Source organism: Cuculus canorus, chromosome 1, assembly GCF_017976375.1.
Source record: "Cuculus canorus isolate bCucCan1 chromosome 1, bCucCan1.pri, whole genome shotgun sequence".
NCBI classification, from domain to species: Eukaryota; Metazoa; Chordata; class Aves; order Cuculiformes; family Cuculidae; genus Cuculus; species Cuculus canorus.
Window position 1 is genome coordinate 28,561,116 of NC_071401.1, and position 25,882 is coordinate 28,586,997.

The 25,882-nt window shown below is 42.5% G+C and overlaps 1 protein-coding gene across 1 annotated transcript; it reads left to right on the plus strand.

The window, feature by feature from the left end:
- The first annotated feature begins 3,733 nt into the window (after positions 1-3,733).
- DLEU7 (deleted in lymphocytic leukemia 7) lies at positions 3,734-25,882 on the plus strand. The gene is made up of 4 exons (XM_054056249.1): positions 3,734-3,744; positions 12,845-12,967; positions 19,022-19,190; positions 25,571-25,882. The coding sequence occupies exons 1-4, from the start codon at positions 3,734-3,736 to the stop codon at positions 25,880-25,882; spliced, it is 615 nt and encodes a 204-aa protein (XP_053912224.1).

Consider the following 25,882-nt stretch of genomic DNA (forward strand, 5'->3'; position numbering starts at 1 on the left):
TGGTTGTGCCAGTATTCACCATGACACTAAGTAATAGAGCTCCCCAAAGGTGAACACCACTGGGATGTCTTTTCTTGGGACACCTACTGCACTGGTGTTACTCATCCCTTTCTTCTCCCCTTTCACTACTGCTTGCAGTTTCTGGGTAGACCCTCCCTGATATCTCTTAGCCCAAGGAGCTCTAACCTCCTCTCACCAGTATTGACATCTTAGGCTGTTTATGCTACAAAGCAAAAGAGAGTTAGGAACCATTGGTGCCCCCATTAACCCTGCTTTCCACTCCTCTCTCTCTCTCGTAGGTTTGCTTTAGGGAGACCTATTATGAGCTAAAGGCAGGAGAGGAGCTAACAGTGAAGGAGTGGGGACAACTGGAACTTCACACTCAAGCTCACATCCTTGTCTCCTTCTGATAGTAGCAGTCCCTTGTCACACTACCTAACAGCTCAAACATGTCATAAGATTATATAAATTCCATGAACTGTCTCAATAAGGAAGGCTTTGCTACTCATTGAACAAGAGTCTTGATCTGGTTAAAATCAGTATTTGCTGTTTTCTTCATTATTTGTGTTCTGAAAACCACCTGAATATATGCTCAGCTTTAAGTCCACACTCAGTGTTCCTTAAGTCAGTGAGCTCTTTCTTTTTATAAGGCCTCTGTATAATTACACACAGTTGAACAGTTGCAGTCTCTTGAGACACTGTTTTTTTGCATGGCACAGAGGGTGTGCTGGACCCTTTACAAATGTAAATAGCAACACAGCCCATGGCCTGGGGAGCTGTTGAACGAAGTCAGACTCACACAGAAAAGCCATGAAAAATGTAAGTACTGTCTTCTGGTTCAACTCAAGAACAGAACAGACCTCATGAAGAGATTAGAAAGATGCTCTGTGGTGTGGGACTGAATACACCAGACCCATAGTATCATAGAAAAGTTGGTAGGAAGAGATGTCTGGAGGTCACCTGGTCATCACTTTCAAAGCAGGATGGCCACCAGCACTAGAACAACCTTTAATCTCAAGGAACATCGGCAATTCTTTCTTTTCTCTTTGTAAGGAGATATCCATACTCCCCACTTTGCAGCACAGCCCATTACTCTTTAAAATTTTTATGTACAACTTCTCTGGAATTACCCTGCATGTCAGGATCAGGTCCAGGTGACTCAATAAAGGCATTATACATTGAAAAGTGCAATGATAAATGCCAGAGTAAAACCACAACCAGAAGTCACTAGGCTTCACTGAGTTGCTGAAACACAGTCAAGAGCCATTTTTGATAATAAAGAGTATCCTGTCCTGCTCCTGCTTCCGCAGGGCTCTGGTTTGCCATAAATTCCATCATAACTGTGTGTAATGTCTGCCAAACCTGCATAGGTGCCTTATGGTACTAGAGAATCTCGGCTAGATACCTATATTTAGGCATGTAAATGAGCTCCATTGACTGTACTAACTAGATTTCAGCTGACTACAACAGGAGCTTACACAGCACACTCTCAGATACAGACCTGTGTATAGATGCCTATAGGAGCCAAATCCTACTTTGAGTGGCAGCTCAGGAGCGTTCTGGAAGAAAAAGAGTTCTGAATATTGTTTTGAAGAACACTGTGTTCATCACTTGTTTTTATTGTGGGCAGGCATATCCCATGTCCTTCATGTTTCAAAGGAGATGAGTAGGAGGCCATGCTGTATGAGCCTGGACTCTCAGTCTGTGAGGTAAACCAGCCTTACTCAACCTAAAGCATCAGAATTTAAGTTCCTCTCATATATTCTTTGGGGTTTCTGTGCTGTCTAACACTCAACTCTGTAATCATTGTGTTTTTTTTAACTTGAGTATTTAATAATATTTAATTGATTGTATTCTGTTGTTATTTTTCACTTAACAGAAGATACCTGAGAGAAACAATAAGAAAAGATAGTGAATGTGCATGAAAATTATGAGCTACTACAATCTCCCCCCGCCCCCCAAAATGACATAGTGTACTTTTAGGCTTTTTGGTGGGAAAATGGGAACACAATGGGTCACAAATAAAATGTTGCTCTCAGCATAACTGCTTTTATGAACTGCAAACCAGAACCACCAGGCATTCCGGCATGGTGCAGATAAGAACCATCAGCGTCAAGACACTAAACTAACAGATTCCTATAAAGCACGTAGCCCCTAGGTACGTGACATGCATGGGATCCTGCACTGGAAAATACACAGTTCCTGCAATATGTCAGTTCCTCTGTTTTCCACTCATCTTAATTTTTGTGTGCATCTTACTTTGAGATGCCTTATTTGCTATGCTCTGCATTACTTTAGGCAACCATTTCTCAGTCTGCGTGTGCGCTTTGTTGCTTTACTTCCATTATTTTGCTCTGTGAACACAGTCACTGCTGTTTGCAGCATGAGTTCTAGTAGCATTGCTCAATCCTGTTCTTTATGAGCTTAAAAGTGCATGAATTCAGGCATTTCTCTACCTGCCTTTTTAATTTAAGGCCAAATCAAGATATTATCTAGAATTTACCAGCTATGTCAGTAGAGAACTCATTTAGGGTATGTGTACATTCAAAATATTTATTAACAGCTAAAGCAAAAGAGGTTTTCTTTTCTGAGGTAAATGAATTGGAATATTTAGCAGGAAATAAACTGTAAGAATCAAATTACTAGGTTATTTTTTTCAGAAAGAAAGAAGCAGTAAGCTGAGAAGTAGCCGAGGGACAGTGTAAATGTGTAGGGGTTTGGAAGGGATTTTCTGAACTGATTTTATGTTTAATTGCATTGCAGCTTTGCATTGCAACTAGACTCTGCTGAGACAGAGGTAAACTACCATGGGGAGGAGGCAGTATGAGAATATTAGCTGCAAATCCAATGACACATCGTCTCTCAGTAACTCCATGGTCTCTCTTGCCTTGCAGAAAAATGATCCTTCGAAATCTCTTGCCTTTCAGTGAGAGACAGGTTGACAGGTCAACAGTTGCTCAGTACCAGAGGGGAAAGGCTGGGCCAGCAGACTGCTAGACCAGACAGGTTGGGAAAATGTAATCCCTGGTCTTTGGGTCTTGTTCTAAGTCCTTCCAAAGCTCAGTAGGAACTTTCATTGCTTTTTCTGAGTGCTGGGTGAGATCATCTGTGCATAGATTTTCATGTTACCCAGTTCAGATCCTACTTCATGCACTCCCTGATGGACGTGGTTTTGTAAACACGTTGTAGCATACTGCCTTTGTGCTTAGCTGTTACTTATACGGCTGGTCTCTTCCTTTGAGCACGCAGCTGCACAGGAACCTGTATTTATCCTCATATTCCATTGTGCTTTCAACTGTGTTCAGCTCTTATAAGTGTCTTCTATTTATTATTTTCCTGCTGAAGCCTTTGTTCACCTAAATCTTTGATCTCACATATCCAAATATAAGTAATTCTCTCAAACGCTGTACTCAGATGGCCAGAGGAAGGAACAGTCTTTGCAAATATGCATTGTGTCAGTATCTCCAAAATCAGGGAAAGCCACATTCATAAGGCCAAGCTTCATCCTCTGTTTATAAGACAGTTAGAAATAGGAAAGCTTCTTATCACTGCACAGAGCGGCTCGGCATGGAAGGGGAGAGGCCCCAGAGAGGGTTGGTCCTGTGCTGTTTCGATGCTGTGGTAGTGCAGTGGGGATGAATAGATATGTAGGAGAACAAGGATGTCATGCAACCTTTTCTGTTCCAGTCTCTTTCCCAGCAGAAGGTTGAGGTCTCTTAATAACTCCCGTACTATGGCCTCAGGGTGAGTGGAGTGTGAGCAAAGCCTATTCAAGTGTGGTTCCAGAGTGCTGTCTATTTCAGGTCGTCTTCATGGGCTCTACAAGGGAGGCTCTTAGAGACAAGATTTTTGGTCTCCCCCACAGGACAGCTCCGACATGGAGTAGGAGAAATGTGGTGTCATGGTTTAGCCCCAACCCGGCTAATTTCAGCAGCTAAAACTGTGCTCCCAGTTCTTCTCCCAGCCACCCCAAGGGAAAAGGGAAAGGAAAATGAGAGGAAAAAGGCTTGTGGGTTGGAAACTAAAACTACAGTTTAACTGGAATAATAATAATAATGAAAATAATTATAAAGTAATAAAATACATACAAATGTACAAGATCGCGCCCCTAACCCAATCCTTGATGACTATACGTCACAACAAATACTGTGGAGCAGACACAAGGGAATGGGCCTGTGGCTAGGAGGGAGCTGGACTCAGGAACTTGATTCAGGAATGCACGGATCTGACATCAGGAGCAACAGACAGACGAGGTCCTCACTGGACGTTGGCCATCACAAAAGAGGAGGAAATCCTCATAGTCTCTCAGTTTTATACCAAGTATGATATATATGGGACAGAATACTCTGTTGGTCAGTTTAGGGTCACCTGTCATGTCCTCTCCTCCTTGTAGGTGCAGCCCTTTTCCACCAGCTCAAGGATGCCCTTGGTTGCTATAAGAGTAAGTGTAAGAACTGTCTTTTTTGCATACTGATGCCCTGTGTTATCACTTCTAGAGGGGATCACTGTCTCAAAAACATGCAGTTAGCTTTCATAGAATGAAATTACTTAGAGCAACTGAGAGTCACAAAACTGACTCTAATTTAGCTCAAACCACAACATGTGGCTTGTGCCATTTACTTTTATGCTATAAACACTCTTGAACGAGAGACAGACTTACAACTTGGCTTGAAAACACCTGGACACTTTGGGAGTAATGTAAATGGTATGACTGAACTGTCATTTCATAGGGGAGATTCAGAGGATGGCCTATTTCAGTCTCATGAATTCTGCTGTGGTACTTCTACAATTTCCAGTAGAGTGTTTCCTACGAAGACAACCTCCCAGTTTATTTGGACTCTGGTGACCTTCAAGATTTAAAGTTGTGGAGGACATACACCAGGCTGCGTGCCTTTCTCCCAGGACGATATAACCCCCACAGAGGGGACATGCTTTCTCTCACAGTGTCTTCCCCAGCCATGACCCAGCGTTCATGACGTACTGGACAGTACTAGTGAACTAGCCATGAGGAAACCAGTTGTTAAAGAGGAGGTGAGCTGTATTTTGTTGATCAGTATACAAATTCTCTAAGCATTGCTGCTACAAAAATAACTGCAAGCTACCTCACAGGAATTTGTCATGGATAACGAGTTTCATCTTTACCTTTGTCAGTGTCCTGGATGAACTGTCTTTCTACCATTACATATCAGATCTATATGGGAGCATGTTAGGAGTCTGTATTGCCCGCCCATGGTGCCCCAGCTCACTTAGAGAATAATTTAAGCTCTGTTCTGCCTTTATTCACGTGCTGCCTATCAGGCTTTCCCTGAGTGCTTTGTCAATGGAGAGTAAGTGCAGCACAGGATTTGGTCCTTTCACTTCAATTTTTAGGGTTCCTTCTTATATGAGCACATTTCAAGTATTTTTACAAAAGCTGCATAATGCAAGATGGTTTTTGGCATGATTGTAAGAAGTGAAAAGACCAGGAAAAATTGTTTCACTCTGATCTCAAAATGAAGGAGTAGAAAGCGTCCCAGACATGGGAAGGTCCAGAAAAGACTTCTTAGCATCCCTCAACCTCCATAAGCAATGAGACAAGTGGGTCGATATAAAATGCTGTGAAAAGCCACTGTAGTTCCAGCCTGTATTTCTCATGACCTCAGGGGCTGAAAAAACCCCACTGCTTTAAAGCTAGAGGTTGTTGGGAATTTTCTGCTTGGGCTGACCTTCCACGCAAGAAGAGGTACATATTTCATTTAATTACAAGTGACTTCAAGAAAATAGTAAGGAGTCCACATTGTTGCGTTAATGCAATCATGCTGTGTTGTCTGAAATATGTTGCTGTATCTCACCTGCTTTCCAGCTGCTGCCCCAGACAAGCACTGGTTTGCCATAGCACTCCATCTCATCTGTCAGCCCCATATGGATGTTTTTGGATACTTTACAGCAACCCGTCCTCCTCGGACGCTGCAGTTGACTCAGGCCATTTCTTCCTTGCCACCTTTTTGAGGCCCAGAAATGAAATTCATTCACCAATGTAAGTTCTGTGGAAGTCAACGGTGAAGTCAGAGAAATCTGGCATCCGTCTGACTTGTTCTGTCTTGTTTCCCATTTACCTGCTGAGTTAACTGCCTGGTCTGGTTTGGGAGCCCTGTGTAACTAGCTCTAGCTCTGCCATAAGAATGACCTACAGAATTAGCTTTACATGTATATCACAAGCTCCGGATGGAAAATTCAGAGCAAAAGCAGACAGATACCTGGACAGACTCCCAGATCTTTGGGAGAAGGTGTGGGGGAAAGTTTTCTGCAAAGCTTTTCTACTTGGGAAGAGATAGACTAGGTATTGTATGCAATGCACATGTCTTTTTTACAAATGTTTTTGCATTAAGTAAGTATAACCATCCATAATATAAACTCTAAATAACCCACCACATGGTATGAATCTATAGGTAAGTAAAATTAGAAATGGTTCAAATGTAGTTTGCCAGAACCTAGTTTCCTTTTTTTTTTTTTTTATTTTCCCCCTATAATTAAAAGCAGAAAATTATACCCTTGGACTTTTTACTTCTTCCAACTAGCTTGCAGTTTGACCGTGGGGCATTCAGGTGAGTGAAGATACAGAGGTTTCATTGTGAAAGGTCCAATAATCCATTGCAACTTCAGACATGTGTGAATGAAGATCTGCACAGGAAAATTAACCACTTTCTCCATCTCTGTGAGGAAATGATAACATCTTGCCTTTATGAACAAGACCAAACCACGCATGTGTGTTTTACAACTCTATTACCACATCTGATGCCACCTGATTCTTTTTAGGCACATTGCTTTAATAGACTTATAGAATCGCAGAATAATAATGAGACATTGCATTTTCCCTATATTTCCACACTGAGGAACTCAATGCTCTTTGGTCAGGGACACAACTGTGGCCATTTAGCTGAATTATGTTTTTTAAATACTTACCTTCCCCAAACATTTTACATTAAATTAACAGAACAGCAAAGAGAAAACTAAATTTGGGTTAATTTTCATATTATAGTAATGGGGTGTTTATTTATAATGACATTAAAAAGCAAACCACTGACAGCAAGCACTAGGGAGTTGTCAGTAATATAGTTTTTTTGGGTTTTTTTCTTCCATTTCAAGGATTATATTGTGAGCTACTTTCAGGGTCATATTTAGCTCTTATCTGGGTTAGGGCCAGCAACATGGCTGTGCAAATACTGCCGTGTCATGCTGCTCCTCTGGACAGTGTAAATGACAGCAGGATAGCCATATCATCCTTACCCTTCCTTGTAAGCACGTGCCGGACTTCTGCCACCCAACAGTTCAACATCTTGGGGTTTTTTTTCCTTTTTGTATTCACATTCTTCATTTTGTCTGCAGGAGTTGCGCATTTGATTTTCACACATTTGATTGAAAAATGCTAAGTGAAAACAGGTAATGCTAGGTTTTGGGAAGAGCTTGCATGCATTTCCATGGATCTAGGCCAAATCCTACAAAACATAGGCTCATAGTTAAAGCCACACTGAATTTAACAGCAGTCCATGACAGTGTTTACAGGATAAGACCATGCACCACACAGGCCCCTCTTTCTAGACAGATCAGCTTTTTATTTACGCAAAAGAGCTGTAGTCTTCATTTTTATCTTTGGAAGAAAAGACATACCTGAACTTCAATATCTCCAGCAAATCTCCAAGGAAACTCCCATCTAAATTATGCAAACCATCAAGTTTATGGCTATGGCTGTTAAACTCAGTTGCTGTTTAATTGTATTCATACTTCAAATTGAGCTGTAGGAAAGGGACTGAGCCATATTATAATTGGATTAAAAATACAGTGTACCCCATGTGGAGACCCTGGTCCCCTCCCAGGACTAGATGACAGAGGGATTTGGATGGAAGTGAACAAGCTGTCATCACTTCTTCCTATACTGAAAAACTAACTGGAAATGTAAGTCTTTTCTCCCAGGCTGACCCTATTTTTGCCTTGCATCCTGATCTTGGATTCTTCCAACCATTTGTAAAACATACAGCCTTCCTTCTTTTCTGATTAGGCAATGATGAGACCCTGCAGTTCAGGGACTGTCTTTTCTGTATCTTCCCCAGTGTGGGCTGGTCAACCTCCATAGTCCTATGTGGTAGCTTTGCCCCAGCTGTAGGGTCTGTGATGCACTCCCAGCAGTGGCACCAACCACAACTCCAAGACAACCCGAGTTTCATTCAAAAAGCACCCTAGGCTAGAAGGAAGTCAGGACATCACCTGAAAGTTGGAACAGATATAATCTTTACGAACTTCTGTCAATGCGGACCCCAGCGCAAGGTCTAACAGGATAAATAGTTCCCATTTAGCAAGCACCAACTGTCTTTTGTCTACGCTGGATGGGACAAGCCTCCTTCTGAGCAAATTGCATCCGTACTGTCTTGGCTCAAGGTGTCCTGCAGGCCTCACCTGCTATGCCTTGCCTCGGGTGTCCTCATTATTCCGTGCAACAGTTTCAGCTCAAAATTTCTAAAATAGTGCAGTCCAAGGCTGCAGACCACCACAGTTATGTTTTCACTATAATTCTTTGAGGTCCAAGTTTCATGTCCTGGATTTTGACACAAAAACATATGGGGGAGTTTGAGGATGAAAAGCAGGCTGCAATAGCGTTAGGGAATGGTGTAAAATAGAGTGAAGTAAAGCCGGCGCAGGCTTGACTAGAACTATGTTTAGGCAGTGTCTTGGACAGAGCTATTTGGACAGGTCCAAGACAGAGCCACAGAGAAAATAAAGTTGTGTGGATAATAGAGGGTCCAGTAATGGAGCTCATTCTTGGTCCTCCTTTCTTTAGCACCACAGAAATCCTCAGAGGTGGCATCCCACAATTTGTGCCTGCTGCCTGCAGTTAACATCTGCAGGCAAGGACAGTCTGCCTATAAGCCACACTGGGCCAAATGTTCCACATAGCTACTAAATTTAAACTGTGCTGCTTGCATATAGATGAGGAGAGCGTTTATTCTGCCTGCTGAGTGCCCTGGGCTGCCCTACCAGATCAGAGCAGTTCTCCAGCAGCAGGAGCTGGGATGGGGGACACACAGGAAGTTAACATTTCCGTCTGCCTGAAACTGCAATTGCAAGCAGGGGCACTTAGCTATCCACCAGGATTCCACTGGTCCATGTTCCCCAGGGCCAGAAATTCAGGCTTGCACCCAACTTCTTGCTGCTAAGGCTCCTGCTTCCACAAGATGTGCCCGTTGCGAGTCCAGACCCGCACTTTCTGTCAGAGGGCTCAGCAGCAAGTGTGATGCAACCCACATGTATTTGGCTGAGCACCCTATTAGATGCTGGTGGTTTTGGTTTCATCTCTGATTAGGGCAGTACTAGGATCAGAGGGATGGCCATGACAGGGTTCAGGAGCTTACTGTGGACATATACAGAGCTACAATCTTTCTTGAACCAATTTCTGTGGGTTGAAGCGAACACAGCATTTGTGCGCTCACTGCCAACCGCATCACTTTTCTACTGTCTTCCGTTTCATTCACACATGGCTTTCTGAAAGGACTGAATAAATCGAATTATATTACAGTTTCATTAAATAATTTGGTTTTATGTTAGTGTATGCCTCAGGATTGTTATCAGATGTCCCATTTTGGGTATTTTATGCTGGAGTGGACGAAGCTCTATAAAATACACATGGGAAAGCATCAGAGTTGGCAGAAATGATATCATCCTGTGAAAAATAGTGACACTGAGTGCTGTCAAAACCAGTCTAAAACCACCCTCAAAGGGCCAGGATTTTACCTCAATAGTTTGAAGAAACCTTTCCCATTTAAATGTTCTCTGATTCTGTAAATGACCAATGTTACTCATCTTAGGTCTGTCACATAAAGAAAATAATGTACATATGAGTTTAATCCCTCCGTTGGTTTATAACATTAGAACTCAGACAGGAGAGTCACAAATCCACGTAGACGTCCCCAAGTGCTGACTTTTGCATTTGGATTTCTGATTTAGTTGAAAAATATATAAAATACTTGTGTAGCCAGACAGCTCTCTATTGGCTACACATCTGTACGGGCTCAAGAGCATCATATATTTTTGCAAAGATTTGGAATAAATTGTGCTCAATGAATTGGCTCCTCATATATTTATTTCAAACAGCAGACTCGGATGAACTCACGTATCATGGGAGCATCAACGGCAAAGCAATACATCTTGGGTCAAATCTGGCAGGAACAGCCATCATAAATATGGAAGATGCATAGATACATAAATAAATAATTTTTGGGAAATGGAAATGTACTTACAGATCAATATTAGTAACTGCAAGCTACCTTCAGCTTCTCAGGCACTAGTTTTGCATTTTGAAACCTTCGCAGTGACTGAAGAGAAGTAGTTTCTGCAGTTGGGATTCGTCTATCTGCATCAGCCATCTAGAAAAGAGGTACCTGGTCTGAGCCCTCCACCTACAAACATCATTTACATGGAGCTTTGTGGCTGTTTGACAGCAGAATATGTTGCCATATGAGATTGCTTCTTTTTCTATTGACAAAAGGGAAAATATACAGGACTCCATTTAAAATGGTACACTTAAGTTTTGTCCAGCTAAAATTAGGAATCTACTGCTAAATGTTTGCTCAGTAGATCCCTTACCCAGCCCACATGCATAAACAGCAAGCAAGTGTACAATTCAGACAGCAGATTTAGTGGTATTTTTGGTCATGTGGTTTCATCCACACCTCACTCTGAAGGCCTAACTCAGGCTGTCTCATTAGGAGAACAATGTCTTATCCATCTTTTTCACCTGACCTGACCTTATTTCTTTAACAGTAGGGTATCTGTACACTATTTTTATCCTGTAAACATCAAGACTTATATTTGCAAACACTAACTCTTAACCAACAGCCAGCCTCTCCTTCAGGTGCTCACACAGATTTCAAATGTGAAACTTTGTTTTTCTTTCATGACTAGGGTTCTATGAGAGCGGATGAAAACTGCACACAGATTTATGAATCCTGCTATTCACCCAGCCTAATTTTTGGCTCTGCTTCAACCTTTTTCTCTTCTTGTTTTCTCAAGAATGTTCCCCCTTTGGAAGCCAGCTTCATTAATGCAAAGTTCAAAATTATCCAGAGACTCCCTCCCACCTTCCTAGCCAGCTCACATCCTCACTAGGAATGTTGCAGGTCTATTCCCACCAAGCCAGGCTCCTTTCCAGGTCCCTCTGGTCACAGTCAGTTCCTCCTCCTGCCACCTGATATCCTGTAGGAAGCACAAGCCCAAGTCCCTCAGCTCTTTTAAGCTCAATTTCCTCTCCCTGAATTCCTTGCTGAATTTAGGTGACCCACAATGTTTCCCAGAGGGTCCAATTATGAGTCACTTGCTCTTAACATATGAACCATCCTTCAGCACATCTGCAAAGCATACTGTAGCTAGCACAGGTGAGACTGAGTCTGTAGTAACTCCTTTCCATGTCAAATAACCTATTTTAAGAAAAAGCACGAACCATTCTCATACCCCCACTTCTAAAGACACTTCTATTTATTTCTGTTTTTTAAGAAGTAAATAACTAGTCCCACTTATCCCTGACTAATATTAGTATTGCTACTGTAAGGTCAGCTGTGGTAGCAGCCTGGTGAACATTGTAAATTGGCAGAAGTAGTTGCCAAGAAAAGCAATGCCCTGTCTCTTGTCACTTGTTCCTGCCTCACAGCATCCCTTCCCATGTGAGCACAGAAGCCTGCGTATCTACAAACCAAGTTTCCCTGGGGAGGGAATCCACTGAATATTTTTTTTGACGTTTAAGTTTAAACCCAGATCAACTTACTCCAATTCTCCAAGGAGGCAATGCAGAAGAGGGAATGCAAGGCAAGAAGAGGTGAAGGCAAGACAAGTGTTGTTCAGCACTGATGCCGCTTTATACCAACTTCCACTTTCCATTGCACTTCACATTCAATTAATCTACCTGACAGTGCCTATGAAGAAAGTGCAAATTGTATGTGTTTCGAAAACACAGATTTTTTTTAAAAAAAATTAATGTCATTCTCTAGTGGAAACTCCTCTGAGAACAAACCTGTCACTTCAGGTAATTATATTTTCTTCAGTTCCTGTCAGTTTTTACTCCCTAGATTTATATGGACTGAGCAGTATCAGAATTTTTGAAAAAAGGTTTTGTGACTTATAAACAGTCAGAACACAGTTAGTAGTTTAAGAAAGTGTATACAGCATCTGAAACAGTTAATGCAGAATGATAAAGCTGTACTTCACTCATCCAGGAAAAATACCAGTCCTTTCTTTACTCCAACATCAACATGTTTACCACTGGGCTGGAGGGAAGACAACACCCTAGGTATACTCTTAAGAATAAAGTTATTTTGACCTGCAGGAATTTTCATTGCCTTTACTCTCACAAATACAGCACAGATGTGGATATTAGGAGAAAGCATTTGAAAAGCCATAAAACTGCTACTCATTTTATCATCTACTTACAGTCTCTATATGATTACCCTGTCTTTAGGCAGCGCATTAGTCAGCTGTGCTCAGCACTGACACTTCGCAGATGAACTGCTCTGTGTGCCGCTCCTGTGGTGCTCTAAAGCTGATAAAACTCAGCAGCTGTTATTTTCACATGGCTTATGCAACACATAGTGGGTGTTCTGGTCACTTTATAAATATCACCTTTACACTTCCAAATGCTTATAAGCACATTTATTTCTAATAGAGTATCTCCACTTAGGTGCAATGTGTATTCAGTTGTTGTTATATAAAAAGGTCAGTTCTGAGGGCAAAACATCTCTCCAGAATGACATGTACAACAGTGAAAATGTTTTTGCATTCGTATCCTAGGGACGTATGCCTAAGTCTCGTCAAGTGTTCACCACAGGAAGAATCGCACTGGTGGAAGAGGTTGCAGTGCCCAGCTGCTGCTCCTGGCCCTCAGCCACAGACTCCAGACCCCAGAGCTGAGCCAGCAGAACTGGCCACATGGGTTGTCTCCACCACACCAGTGCTAAGCCACCCACGCTAATTTAGGTGTTCATCATTTTATAAGTAAACTGTGCTGACTGCTTTCAGGACAAGGGACATTCCCAACTCCCTCTTTATGGGGACGCTAACTTCCAGCAGGAGAATTGGAAGAGGCTGGAAAGGAGAATTAGGGGAAATATGATAAAGCAAAAATGCTGGCTGCCATAGAGAAGGACTGACTACTCACTCGTCCCTTCCACGACAAGACATATGGGCTATAAGGAAGCCAGGTTGAAAACAAATGTAAGAACATGATACTTCAAGCAGCAAATAGGCATGCATTTCACTGCCAAAAGACACTGTGACTGCATGAGTTTTAAGGAAGAGTGATTGGGTAGATGAGCACTTGGAGAGGATTCTACTATGGGTTACTAAACAAAAAACACATCTTAGGCCCAAAAAAACTCTGTAATTGAGACTGGTCAGAGGCTGTGGAAACACTTCACAACTTACTTGGCGTCTCGTTTACCAGCAGGCATCCTATTGCAACCACTGTTTTCTTTTTCTGGGGGAGATCATGAATGTGGTCCCTCAGTGCCAAAATTCAGGCAGATGAGTTGCCTGGTTTTGGGGCAGTTGGAGGGTGAGTACACCCAAAATTCTGTGGATGAGCTTTTTTTCAGGGAAAACACTGCAGGTATCCCCTGCTACTTCTGGAGTCAAGGTATGGGCTTGGGATACTCCGATCTAAACTGGTACTGCTGTCCTTAGGTTCAGCACCCAGCCAAAACAATGGACAATTAAATGACAGAAATCACATGCCTATGCCCAGAATTATGATCTTGGTATGCATGAGTACTTTACATGGGTCCCTGAAATTTTCTTGGACATCTGTAATTGGTCAGTGCTTGGTTTACGCACAAGCTCTGTTAATATCCATGCTGGACATTAGTAACTTCCACTCTCCTTTGTGTAACGATAGTAGCTACTGATAGAAAACTAGTAGCCTTTTGGCTGGTTTTAACCACAGAGCTGTTGTAAGCAAGGACCCAACCGCAGTTTAGTAGTGTGGGTGACGAGGAGCCAGCACTCAAGCTCAACCTTAACCCTCTTTTATTCAGCAGCGTTCATCCCCACAATTCCTGTCCTGCCTTGTTAATTAGTCTGATAATCAACATTCCCACCAAGAAAGTGAGGGACCAAGTTCAGAATACATATGAGTGAGAGGATTTTAACTCTTATTTCCCACAGTGCAAGGATAAATGAAATTTTTATACTCACTGCCTACCTTTGCACGTAGCAGCAGTAGCAGAACCTAGGTGTATTTCCCATGGCAAACAGAAATGCTTGTGAGGGCTCCAAGGAGCATGTCCTCCATCTCACTCCATGGTCCTTCCTGCTGCCATATCGCTGGTGATACTTTGCCAGTCCAAAAACTACTACAAGTAGAGAACAAATAATTACTTGTGGCATTCAGCTAGGGTAGAGGGCAGGCAGTATTGTTGGCAGGCTCCATATCCTTGTTCCCATTACACTGTATAGACTATAATCAATTTTTTTGCCCCCGGCCAAAATAGTCCTGGAACATGGTCAGAACCTGCTTTTCCTGGCATAGCAGGGCTACAAAGTGATGCTCTTGTCTGCAGGTCTTTCCATAGTCAAGTACGGAATCCTCTTCTATCAGAGCTTGAAAACATAGGATACATTTCCCCAACTTGCTTCTCAGCTCACAGTGAGACCAGATCTGCTCACAGTGAAACCAGATCTGTAAGAGATGACAGTGGAAATCCTTCCTCCACTATAGTGGGCTACAGCAGGGATTACCATAAAAAACTACTTATTGTAGAGGTGAATTTTGTCATTTATTTGGTCTGGTGGATCAAACTATGCATCTGTCCTCTGCCCGTATCAAATGCTAGAACTGTCCCAAGAAAATTACAAGGTGTATCTGGAAGGGACACCGCAATTATCTTCTCCCCAGAGACAAATTTCTTTCTAATCCTCATCAGTTTCTGGTTGGATTTTGCCTTGAAGCTGAAGGGCTTATGTCTTTCAGAAGCATTTGCTCTGCTTCCACAACAGTCCAGAGTTCTCCTTACTAACATTCACACACAAACCCACAAAAATCACAAAGAAATCCCTAATCAAGTTCAAATTAGATCAACACATTCTCGGAACACACATAACACATTTCCTGGATGCGCAGTCTCCACCGAGCCTGGTTGCTCCTTAAGGTTCTGCTCAACAAGGGCAATTCCACCACCATTGTAATGTGCAAACAGCAACAGCAGCAATCAGCAGCAGTGCAGAATCCAACCATTCCTGTAAATCCCACTGTCACCAGCTAGGGACAAAGGTTCGTGGACTCAGAGCCACTTGAGCGTTTTAAAAATTATTGTCAGGTTTGGTTGGGCTTTGGAGTTAACCGCTATATGATCTGTGTCCCTTTCCTCCCTCACAATCCAGGCACTCAGTGAGAGCATCTCAAATCTGCACCACTGAATACTCCAGCACTGTCTGCAAGGCCTTGTCATCCCAATACCATCTGCAGGTGCCAACTCAAACAAGAAACATTTAGCACAGCGTAGATTGGGGGAACGAGCTTCTCTCCCTGCGCCGATGGAGATGGAGCGGCGTGTGGCATTGTCCCACCAGCCCCTCCTTACCCAAGAGGCACTGAGCCAGGACAGCAGACCACTGCAGGTGCAGAAAAGCCACGGAGCTCGAGTCTCCCCACAGGTTTCCTATGTTCCTTCCAAAGTCACGCTATTTTAATTGATATTTCTTGTGAGAATTCAGCAGGTGCAACATAAATCCCATGGATTGTGCTGAATCCCACAAAATCTTGACTTTCATTTTGGAAGGAGTGGGGGGAAGAGGGGGAAGAGGAGTTTTCTTGCTCTTTGGGTTTTTAGCCTTGAGCTACATGAGACAGAAAAAATGCTGTTTGCTCAAAGTGCTGCCAGATTAAAATAAGCAGCTATACATCTTTTTTTTTTCTTTTTTTTTTTCCTAGAAGGATGGTTAACTCATTGAGAAAAAACTCATTGACTGTAAAATTACATTCAATTATAGCAGAAGTATAGCAGGGACAAATTTGGCTTTTCCTTATAAGTCCTGGACGGGGGAGCAAAAGCTCCTATGTCAAATTTCTGCCCCTTCAGACATACTCAGCAAAGCAGATGGGAGAGCAACAGTGTCAGAAAGGGAAATTCTGGATTTATGGGTACACACTAAAACCTGGTAAAAAATGTTTAACAGACCCATTCCACCATGGTTTAAGTTATAAGGTGAGAGATACTAGCAGTAATGAAGGTGGTATGTCAGAGCATGTGATTTCTTTGGCATTAAGGTGTGATATATCTCCTTTTGGTTTACTTGCCACTTGATTGATGGCTCAATATCTTCAGGGCTCCACATGGTACAAAGATAAACAATGAGCAGATAGGGAGGCAGATGTTGGAAATAAAGACAGATTTCCACTTCTCATTTTTGCGATTGTCCATACAGAATATTTCTCTAAGAAAATTCCTGATAAGGGTTTGTTAGAGGGTTTGGAGGTTTTTATGTCTTTGTATAAAAAATGTTTTATAAAATGTTAATTCATCCCAAAACTTCGGGCCACCTAAGGAGACCACTTCTAACACTTAGACCACTTCTAACACTTAGAAACAGAGCAAGTTAAACTGCAAATCTCTGTGTTCTTCTCCACACTCCTGTACCCACTTCTCAGTTCTTTTATCTCATTTGCAGTTTGGTTTGAGTGCTGAGCACAAGTCCTGCACCGATGCCAGTCTAGCCTGAGAGTCCCTTGTAGGAAGGAACAGAGCTCTATCTGCTGACAGATGTCTATCAACTGATGGATGAGGTTTACAACTTTAGGAAATATAAAAGCTCTTTTCTTTTAAACTCAATACTATTGCTCAGCACCACAACAAAAGCAACAACAAAACTGCTAGTAGTAGTAATATAATGTCAACATTGATAATAATAACAAAAAACATATTGAGAACATACTGAAGATCTTTAAATCCTGTAATATTAATATCACTTAGCACAGGGAGACATGATTTTTAAAGCAGAAAATAGGTAGGAGAGCAATCCCTCTATTCTTTCCGCTATATGTAACAAAGAGGAAGAAATGGCAGGATTTTTTTCCACAGAAAATCTTAGATTCTTCATTGAGGATGAAAAGTTGAAATTTCAAAGTATTTTGTACATTAAAATCTAAAACAATGCAAAACCCCAAAATATAGACCAACGCAAGTAAAAGACTTACTCCTCCTTGGTGCCTTTCATCTATATAGAACATCTCTAGCCCCGAGATGGGATTGATACCCCTGATTTAGAAGAGACAGTAAAGCCCTGCTCTGGGGACCAGGACAAAGACCAGCACTTCTCCAGAGAGGATTCCTGTGAGATGTTCTCCTGAGTGACTAAGACAATTTAGGAGGGTCGAAAGAGAGTGGGACCAGGAATGCCCCTCCTCATTTCCCCCTAACAGAGCAGATTTATCTACATTTGTAAAGAACAAAAAGCTGAGAGGTTTCTGCCTGAAGTTTACCCGGGGAGCAAAAGGAAAATTTAGATAAAAGTCTTTCAAGAAAAAATAATGAGCAGAATTGCAGTAGTAACTGTTGCTATACGGATAAGGCAAAATATTAGACAAGGAAAACATCTCTCAGAAGAAAGCACAAGGGTAGAGCTATTATAGCATCCGAGGCCTTTTCCCTCAGACTTCTTATTTTATAACATATTTCTAAAACACAACACCCACAACTGTTTTTCTTCATCTATCAAAGCATAAAATTGCCAGTCCTTTGACCTAACTTAAATGAAGGAAGTAGCAATGTTAGGTTTAATTAAAAACAGCAAATATTTGTACAGCTGTCCCTGGTTTCACAGTACAGAAATAGGTTTAGCATCAAATCTTACAATTTTAAATCCACTGGGAACCATATACAAAAACATATAGGATCCTTCTGGCTGACTTGCCCAAGCCAGAAATGCCTTTTTTTTGGAGTTATTTCAGGTGGGGCTCATTCGGCCTTCCCGTTTCCAACCCACTATTTTCCTACTTGAGATTTTTTTTTCTTTTTCCGTGCTCCAAACGCAGTACTGTCAGCTTGACAGGTTTGGATGCTTTTGGGGTTTGTGAATAATAATAATAGTAATAAAACCGAGGGTAGGCTGAGAAGATTTGGCTTAGCAGCAGCTGTAGTTTTTTGGTGGAACCTTGATGGCTGGACCTGTTTGGGTATTTCCAGGGGTCTCTGCCTCTTGATGTGGGTGTTGTCAGGAGGCACCTGGTGTGGGATGCAGGAACATCAACCAGATCTGCACTGAACACCCCCAAAAGCGGGAGGGGTTTGAAGTGAAAGGTTTTGCTCCTTGCCCTCGCTCTCTTTTAAGATTACACACTGAAACACATTGTAAAATCCTTCAGCACAGAGCTTTATTACACAACCTCTGGAAGGCTGAATCTGCACACACCTCACCACCTTGACCAGGGCAGCCTTGGCAAGCACTCTCCCAGCAGCAACGACAGGAGACAGGAGGATTTACACCACCTCATGCGAAGGGCTCAGTGCTCCCCCAGCTCTTCACCCACCTGCCCGTCCCTCTCAGGCACCGCAGGTTTTGACCTGCTGAAGTCAGCTCGGGGCTGGGGTGGAGACGTGGGTGGTTCAAGTGGCCACCCACTGCGGTACAGAGATAAAAGTGAAGAGGGAAGGAAGGAGCCAAATGAGGTTTAAAAATCCACACCAGGTCTGGAGAGGCAAGGGAGGTAGGAAGGCTGATGGCCAATTCAGCTGCTCTTCTTGCATCCATAGGACACCAGGCAGGAGGTCTCAGCACTGTTGTCTGAGCCTCTCCAGGCTGTTGCAGCCAGTCACCCTCCTCGTACCCCCTTGAAGCCTTCCCACACCCAAACCTTCGGTGCCAGCAGGTTCAACCCAGGATGGTGCACACTGGGAGAGGAGATGGAGGTGTGCAAGGTTGGTGGGACTCAGGAGGTGGAGGAAGAGAGAAAAGCCCCAGGGAAAAGCCCTAAGGTAGGAGATGAAAGTGGAGACTTAACTCCTCTCCCCAGGCCAAAGAGGCTAGCCTGGCCAGGACTGACAAGGCATGAGACACTTCAAGAGACAGCTCTGCGCAGCAAGTTGTCCCAGCTAATAGAAGTTACTTCCTGGCTTGTACAAATAGAACAGATGCTCCTGCTTCCTGTCCTACAGCAGCATCCTCTTTCTTTCCACCCAAAAGTAAGTAATAGAGAGACAAACATATTTGTATCATGGGCTTTTGGTGAAAGGGCAGTGCACTGCACCCATAATTGCACATGCTGTGTCTTGCCATGGGCTGAAAGAGTTAATTTACATTAATTTTAAGTCAAGTAAATTAAGCCTATTGGAAGCTATACATGATGCAAAAAAAAAAAAAGAATGTTAAAAATCAGCTGAAATTATTAGACATTATTCAGAAATGAGATTACAATGACAGGCTGGAGTTCTACAAAACCAAGTTTCAATAAGACTTCCTCATTGGTCATAATTTAAAATAAACGAGGCTAATGACATTTGGGTTTTGTACAAACAAATGTTAGTCTGGTGAAATACACCCACCTCAATGAAGGTTTTATTTTCTTCCTCTTCTTTCCCAGAACTACTTTAATATTTACTTGTGTGAAAGAATTCATTTACATACTACTGAGAACAGAATTTACTTTGGATTCTGGTTTTCCTATTCTACTTGAAGCTAAGTTAGGTCCATTTTTCACTGAAACCCCATTATCACAACCTATTGAGCTCTGGGGCTTTCCTCACCTTCCCTTCTACAATGAGGATCTACAAATTCTGCAGTAGGCTTCCTCAGACCCTGCATCATGGATAACCAATCCCTTTAATTGTGAGTAGTTTCACTGCTGCAGATTTGATTTTGAAGTAAATTGGACTCCAAGGGATCCATTTATATTAAAACCTGTTTATAAATTCAGATGAACAAGCCCTTAAATATAGACTCCTACCCAATAGTAGATCTTGTTAGCATGTCCTACCAGCCACTGGTAGCCCTTGGTTTATGGCTCAAAGACACTTATTCATGCTAATAGTCAGTATTCAAAAAACTTCTCATTTATTGCTATGGTCATGACTCTTTTGGTTCCTTCTTGACAAACCCAGATTCATAGACTGGTTTGGGCTGGAAGGGACCTTAAAGATCATCTAGTTCCAACGCCCCTGCCATGGGCAGGGACACCACCCACTAGATCAGGCTGCCCAAGGCCACTTCCAACCTGGCCTTGAATCCTGACTTTCCTGTTTTCCATTTGTTTGGGGGCTCTTCTTCGTTTTCCTTTTGTTAGTTTATGGTGTCAGGATTGGTTTATCAGCTGAACTGGTTCAAAAAGTCACTCTATAAAATGGTTCCGAAACAGATAGACATAAGCTTGAAGAAAAACTAAATTCAAGAAATGGGGAAGGACAACACTGAAATAGCCCATCTCCTATAAGTACTAAGATCACTGCTTTCCACTGTGCCTCAGTGCCCATTAGACAGTGTTAGTCCTCAGCAATTAAAAGGGTCAGTGCTAATTTCTGATGAAAAGCGACAATCTTACAAGAATTTGGAGAAAATCCTTCACTATCAACAGCAAGCACAATATTACTGATTTTGCCTGCAGTACAACTATACAGGGACTGCTTAGCCAAAGGGTCTGCGTGAAGATAAGGAAGGACAAGAGGTCTCTTCCCCCTGTCTTGCGACCCAGGTGACCACATCGCCCCACTGCCTCACCAGCTGTTTACTGGCATTGCACCCACAAGCAAACCCCTCGAGCCTTCTGCCTCCACAAAGATGCCCTGTAATAATTTCCGCATTTTCTCACTCCAGTAATTACACACTGCCAAGGCGAACAGAGCGGCCTTTTGTTTAACAGAGATTCTGTATTTTAAGGAGCAATGTGAGTGCATTTGAAAAGGAAAAATACAAGGTATAAAAGCTTCCCGAAATAGCAGCGTGCGGCTTGCCCTGGCTGTGCTCAGGTGCAGCTATGCATTACTCCAGCTTTTTGATAACATCCTGTCTCCTGCACTGAAGTTACCAAGGGGTCGTGAGGACGGTACTAAATCAGAAATGTGTAGCGGATTGGACTAGGCCAATCTCAATGGCAGCCAGCGGGGAATGGAATATAAATCATGCTAAGAAGTTAAAATAGCCAGCCCATTTGCAAAGCAGTCATCGTATTTTCTTTAAGAGGGGAAAGAAAACAGTGTCCTTAAGAGGTGCCAGATTGGCAGGGATGGATAATAAAAAAACTTCTGACTGTGCAAGTTTCTTCTGCCCCTGTGCTGCGGTGTGGAGGAAGGTTGGGGCGGCGGGCTCAGTGCTCCTAGCCAAATGGAGCAACAACAGCAGACCTGCATATCCACCTGTAGTTCTCTTGCACCCTTTGGGGACAAACAGTGTAGTTACTTTGAAATTAGCCCAGCATCACTTAATTTGTACCAGGAATGAGTCACATCACCCAAGTGGCAGCATGAAGTCAGCCCTGTCCGACTTCCAGCGGGCAAGCAGGCAAGGGGACAGTGGATTGTCTCTGCTAAGTCTGCCCACAACAGAGCCAGCCACAGGCTTTGTTTTCCTGCTATATTGAGACCCATCCCTGGGGAACAAACCAGAAACTGCAAATTCATTGCAGGCCAAACAACACGACAGCATCAGGCATCACTGGCATTGGCCTCAGGTGAAGAGAAGACCTGGAGATATCCTGTTCCCCAAGAGAGAAGCCAGCTTTGATGGCTGCTCAGCACAGCATAAGCCCAGGGCTCTTCACCTGGAAGATATGCACATTTTAGGGGAGGAATACGGAATGAGTAGCTGTTGTTAGATGATATTTCTAATGGTAGTTAATAAGCTTGTTTTCTGGTTGCTGATTTCCTGACACAGATCAGAGATCAGTCCTCACTACAAAAGTGACTCGTTCCTCCTTATGCGAGAGATCTGAATACTGATTCATAAATAATGGCTTAGAGGTGATGGAAATGAGATAAATTGCTTTCATTAGAATTCACATAAATCAGCAGCACAGTCCCAGCTTGCCACCACAGATTGAACAAATGTGCCAGCATGCACGTTTTTCATTTTGCAGCCGCTGATATTATGAGGTTGTTCCTGGACCTAATAGCTTTGAATGTTCATTTTTTAAAGTAATTAATATGAAGAGTGATCCTGGAAAAAAATGCCTCACCCTTCGTAAAGTTATTTGCAAGCTGTAGGCATCAATACTCGTTTGTGCAGTTATTTTTTTAAATGCTGACAAACGGATGATTTGAAGTTCTTCAAGTGAGGAATTGTCTCCAAGACCCTTCTGGAAGCTCAGAGGAAATATGCTTAAGCTGTTCCATTTTATTAATATGATAGTGCTGCACTCCACATGCATCTGCACCTGCTGTGTTAGAAAGAGGCTTTGCAGCAGCAGACCACAGAATAAACTACACCAGAGGCTTAGGGGATTTTTTTTTTCCACAGTAATAGTAACTTTACAAGAAATTATTAACAACTCCACCATTGTCAGTGGTATAAGTCTTAGGAGATATCTTTGAAATGCAACTGTTTTAGAAAACAGCAAGTGAGAGATGGGTACAGACTTGAGGTGGGGCTTCTCTTCCCCACATAGGTTTCCTGAAGACTGAGCTGCTTAAGCCATATTCTCTAGGGTCATCACAGAGAAAGAGGCACTCCAGATTCAGTGCATCCCATAACAGCCATCTAAGATGGACTAGATAAACCATTCGTATGGTTCCACAACTGATCACACACAGAGCTTCTGGGAAAAAGCTCCAGCTTAGACTTTCATGTGCTCAAGGGATGCCACAGGAATCATTTTCTAAAATGACCATTTTATTCCTCTAGAAATTGAGCTATCATGAGAATTTATTCTGTAAAAATACAAAATAGGTCAGTGCGGGTAGAGGCTCTGAGTTATGAGGCATGGATGGACGTTAGGAGCTCTGGCATTCCCACCTAGACTCTCAGATTTTGGCCCGCCAGTCATGGAGACCATCCAGCACCTGGACCAGGGCACCATCACTGCCACTCTGCCTTCAGTGGAAATTTCATCTACCAGGGTGCATGGAGATTAAGAAAAAATGCTGAGGGCTGGCAGCAGACCAGGGTCTAAAATTTGAGCTTGGTGAAGAAAACGGCAGCTGTCTGTAAAAGCCAGCTGTAGTACTCTGTTTGATGGGTCAGGTTGGCATTTTCAAGTAAAATAAAAGATGGAAGAAAACCGTTTGTATCTTCTGTAAAGAAGCCTTTATAAAATTTTTCTCTTTATAAATGCAGAGCCACTTCGTGGATAGTATCAATTTTATGTTAAGGTTCAAAAAATAAAAGCTGGGCCATCAGAAACATCCTGAAACTTCAGCCTACCACTGAGTGACAACTGCATGAAACAGACCCAGAGCAGTGGAAAATTTTAAGCCATAAATTAGAAAGCCTTGAAAGTAGCAGGCCATGGTTTGTTGGGTTTTTTTTCTTTTTTTTTTTTTTATTCTGCGGGAGGTTCTTTATTAACTCATCTGTCTAAACATATGGATCTTGACAAATGAAAGCTGTAGGGAGGATCTGTTCCTATCCTGCAATCGAAAACATTTAAAATCAAATCACTGCAGACATCCTGTTACCTTCTCTTATATTGCAGGAGCTGTTGCTCTCTATCAGTTCAACTCACAAGGGCCCTATTTCCTGGAGTTAAAACGGAAAGAATTTTTAGTCTGAAACTTTTTCTTTTCCTTCAGTTCATTACTGCCCACTTTTACTGAAAGGAGAGAGATAAGTCAAGTTTTTATTCTCTGTCATGTATCCCAAAGCTCCCATGTGTTGGACACCTGCAAAAGCTAGCAAAGATAGCTTGTTTACTTAGTGCAATTTATTTGACCTTTTAATATATTTGAGTAAGGATTTTATACCTAAGGCAACTTTACAGAACAGATTTGAAAGGTGACCTTCAAAGGAAACATTAAAATCTTCCTGAAAAAGGAAACTTTTGAAATATAAGTGAAAAAGACCGCTTTTCAGCTAACCTCCTGACTCAGGACTCCCTGGCTTTTTGGCACAAGGGTGTACCAGAGCAGTGAGTTCAACTTGCCCACAGCAGCTCCACGACCTATATGGTAGAATACCTAAGGGCCCATGAATGGGTTGGATGGCTAGTTTTGGTGTTTCCATACCGAATATCTTCTATTTGCTGGCTGGTGCAGTCATTCAGCACTGGTTTTGATCTTAACCCACATTTTAATCTTTCAGCTACAAATCCTTTTGCTGTTGCCATTATGAAGCTGGAATTGTCTAGGTGAAATAGAGTTTTTAAAATTGGTTTCTTTGTTGTTTTTAATAACAAAGGTAAAACCCACAATAAGCCTGAACCTTCATGCTTTTAAGAATAAGACTAAAACTCAATTTCCTGTCAGCTAAAAGCACAGGCTACTTCTAACTAGAAGAGTAAATATATCAAGTGAAGGAGGTAAGAGGTGCCAAAATCTGCGTGTACCACATGCTATGGGAGATGGTTCCCCCACCCCCTACTGCTTGTACGGGAGCGTTCATTGCACATGCAAGATTGCACAGAGGCATAGACATTTTAGGATGACAGAGGCTGATCCTGCTGCCAGAAGATGTCTTGCCCTCTTCACCCCCAAAAGCTCATTCCCACTACTGAGATGCTCCTTCCTTTGTGCTGATGCGTCCCTTTCCTAGAGCGAGATTCAGGCTAGGGAACCATTGTGAGTTAAAACTCTTCTTCTACCATCTGCTCCTACCTTTCTTTTGGGTTGAATGTGGGTTAGGAGCATATGGAAGTAGTGGGGAATGTTTTTCTTTTAGTAGTTGTGTAGATGTGCACTACCTTACAGTGCTCACAAATACATGCTAGCCCAGCTCAATGTCAGGCAGAAGGTTGCCCCTGCTATAGGTAAGCTCCTACAGCCAGCAGCAGTACAGGTTCTTTAGGGGCATCTGGCTCCACTTAGGTTTTTTTCTAAACATAGCAGGCAAGGGTTTCCTTGGGCTGCAACATATGATGTTGGTCTGTCTGGATTAAGGAATGATTTTGTCCCATGCAGAGCATTTCACTGGCATGGGTAGGTGTTATAGCAGTACTTCTCGTGCTGTAGGCAACTCCATGTCTGAGGGACTGAAGTCTTCATAATTTGTTATGGTGTGCCACTGGCAGAGCTGTGATCCCAGTCACCTCACAGACCAGGGACACTGCATGGAAATCATGCTTCAGCAAGGGTTGCTGTCACAAAGTTCCCTTGGGAGCCATTTGGACCTCTCCAGAGATGTCTGGATATAAAATTTCCCTGAGGTCCTACCATTGCCTATCAGAGTCGGAGGAGCTGAATTAAAACCAAAAAATGTTGATGCCTAGGGAAAAAAGTGCCCCTTTAAAGTGAGTAGGTGAAATTGCTACCCAAGGCCTCTTGCTTGCAGCAGTATTTAGTGGTTCATTTATCTCAAAACTGAAGATGTTTTACACTGTATCAGAGATGAACATTCACTGTTAGGAAGTTTCTTCTTAGCAAATCATGTCTAGAAAACTTGGGGAGCATGATTTTTCACTCACTTCTCTTTGCTTTACTTTTAGGATAGCATAGAGTTTAGAAACATCTGTAGTTGTATGGCTTTACGCAGAGAGGGACAACAATTTGAGAGAAACTTACATGAATACCACCAGTGTCTGAAGACCATCATTGAGAAACTCATTTGTTCATTGGCAGTGGTCCCCTCAGATTCTTATACCCTCATCCGATCAGCTCTGAGGCAAATCCTGCAAAATCTCCTGGGCAATGTGAAACAGCAAGGCTCCTTGGCCAAGGAACAAGCAAAGCAGATGAGCTGTAATAGATCTATAAAAACAAGAGATAACTGGAAAGGTGAATCTTGGAGGTTTTACTGA

Excerpts from the sequence above, each read along its gene's own strand:
- DLEU7 (XM_054056249.1), top strand. Across the intron at positions 12,968-19,021 it reads GGGTTGTCTCCACCACACCA|GCCAAAGAGGCTAGCCTGGC; the intron begins GTGCTAAGCCAC and ends TCCTCTCCCCAG. Across the intron at positions 19,191-25,570 it reads CTCTTTCTTTCCACCCAAAA|GATAGCATAGAGTTTAGAAA; the intron begins GTAAGTAATAGA and ends CTTTACTTTTAG.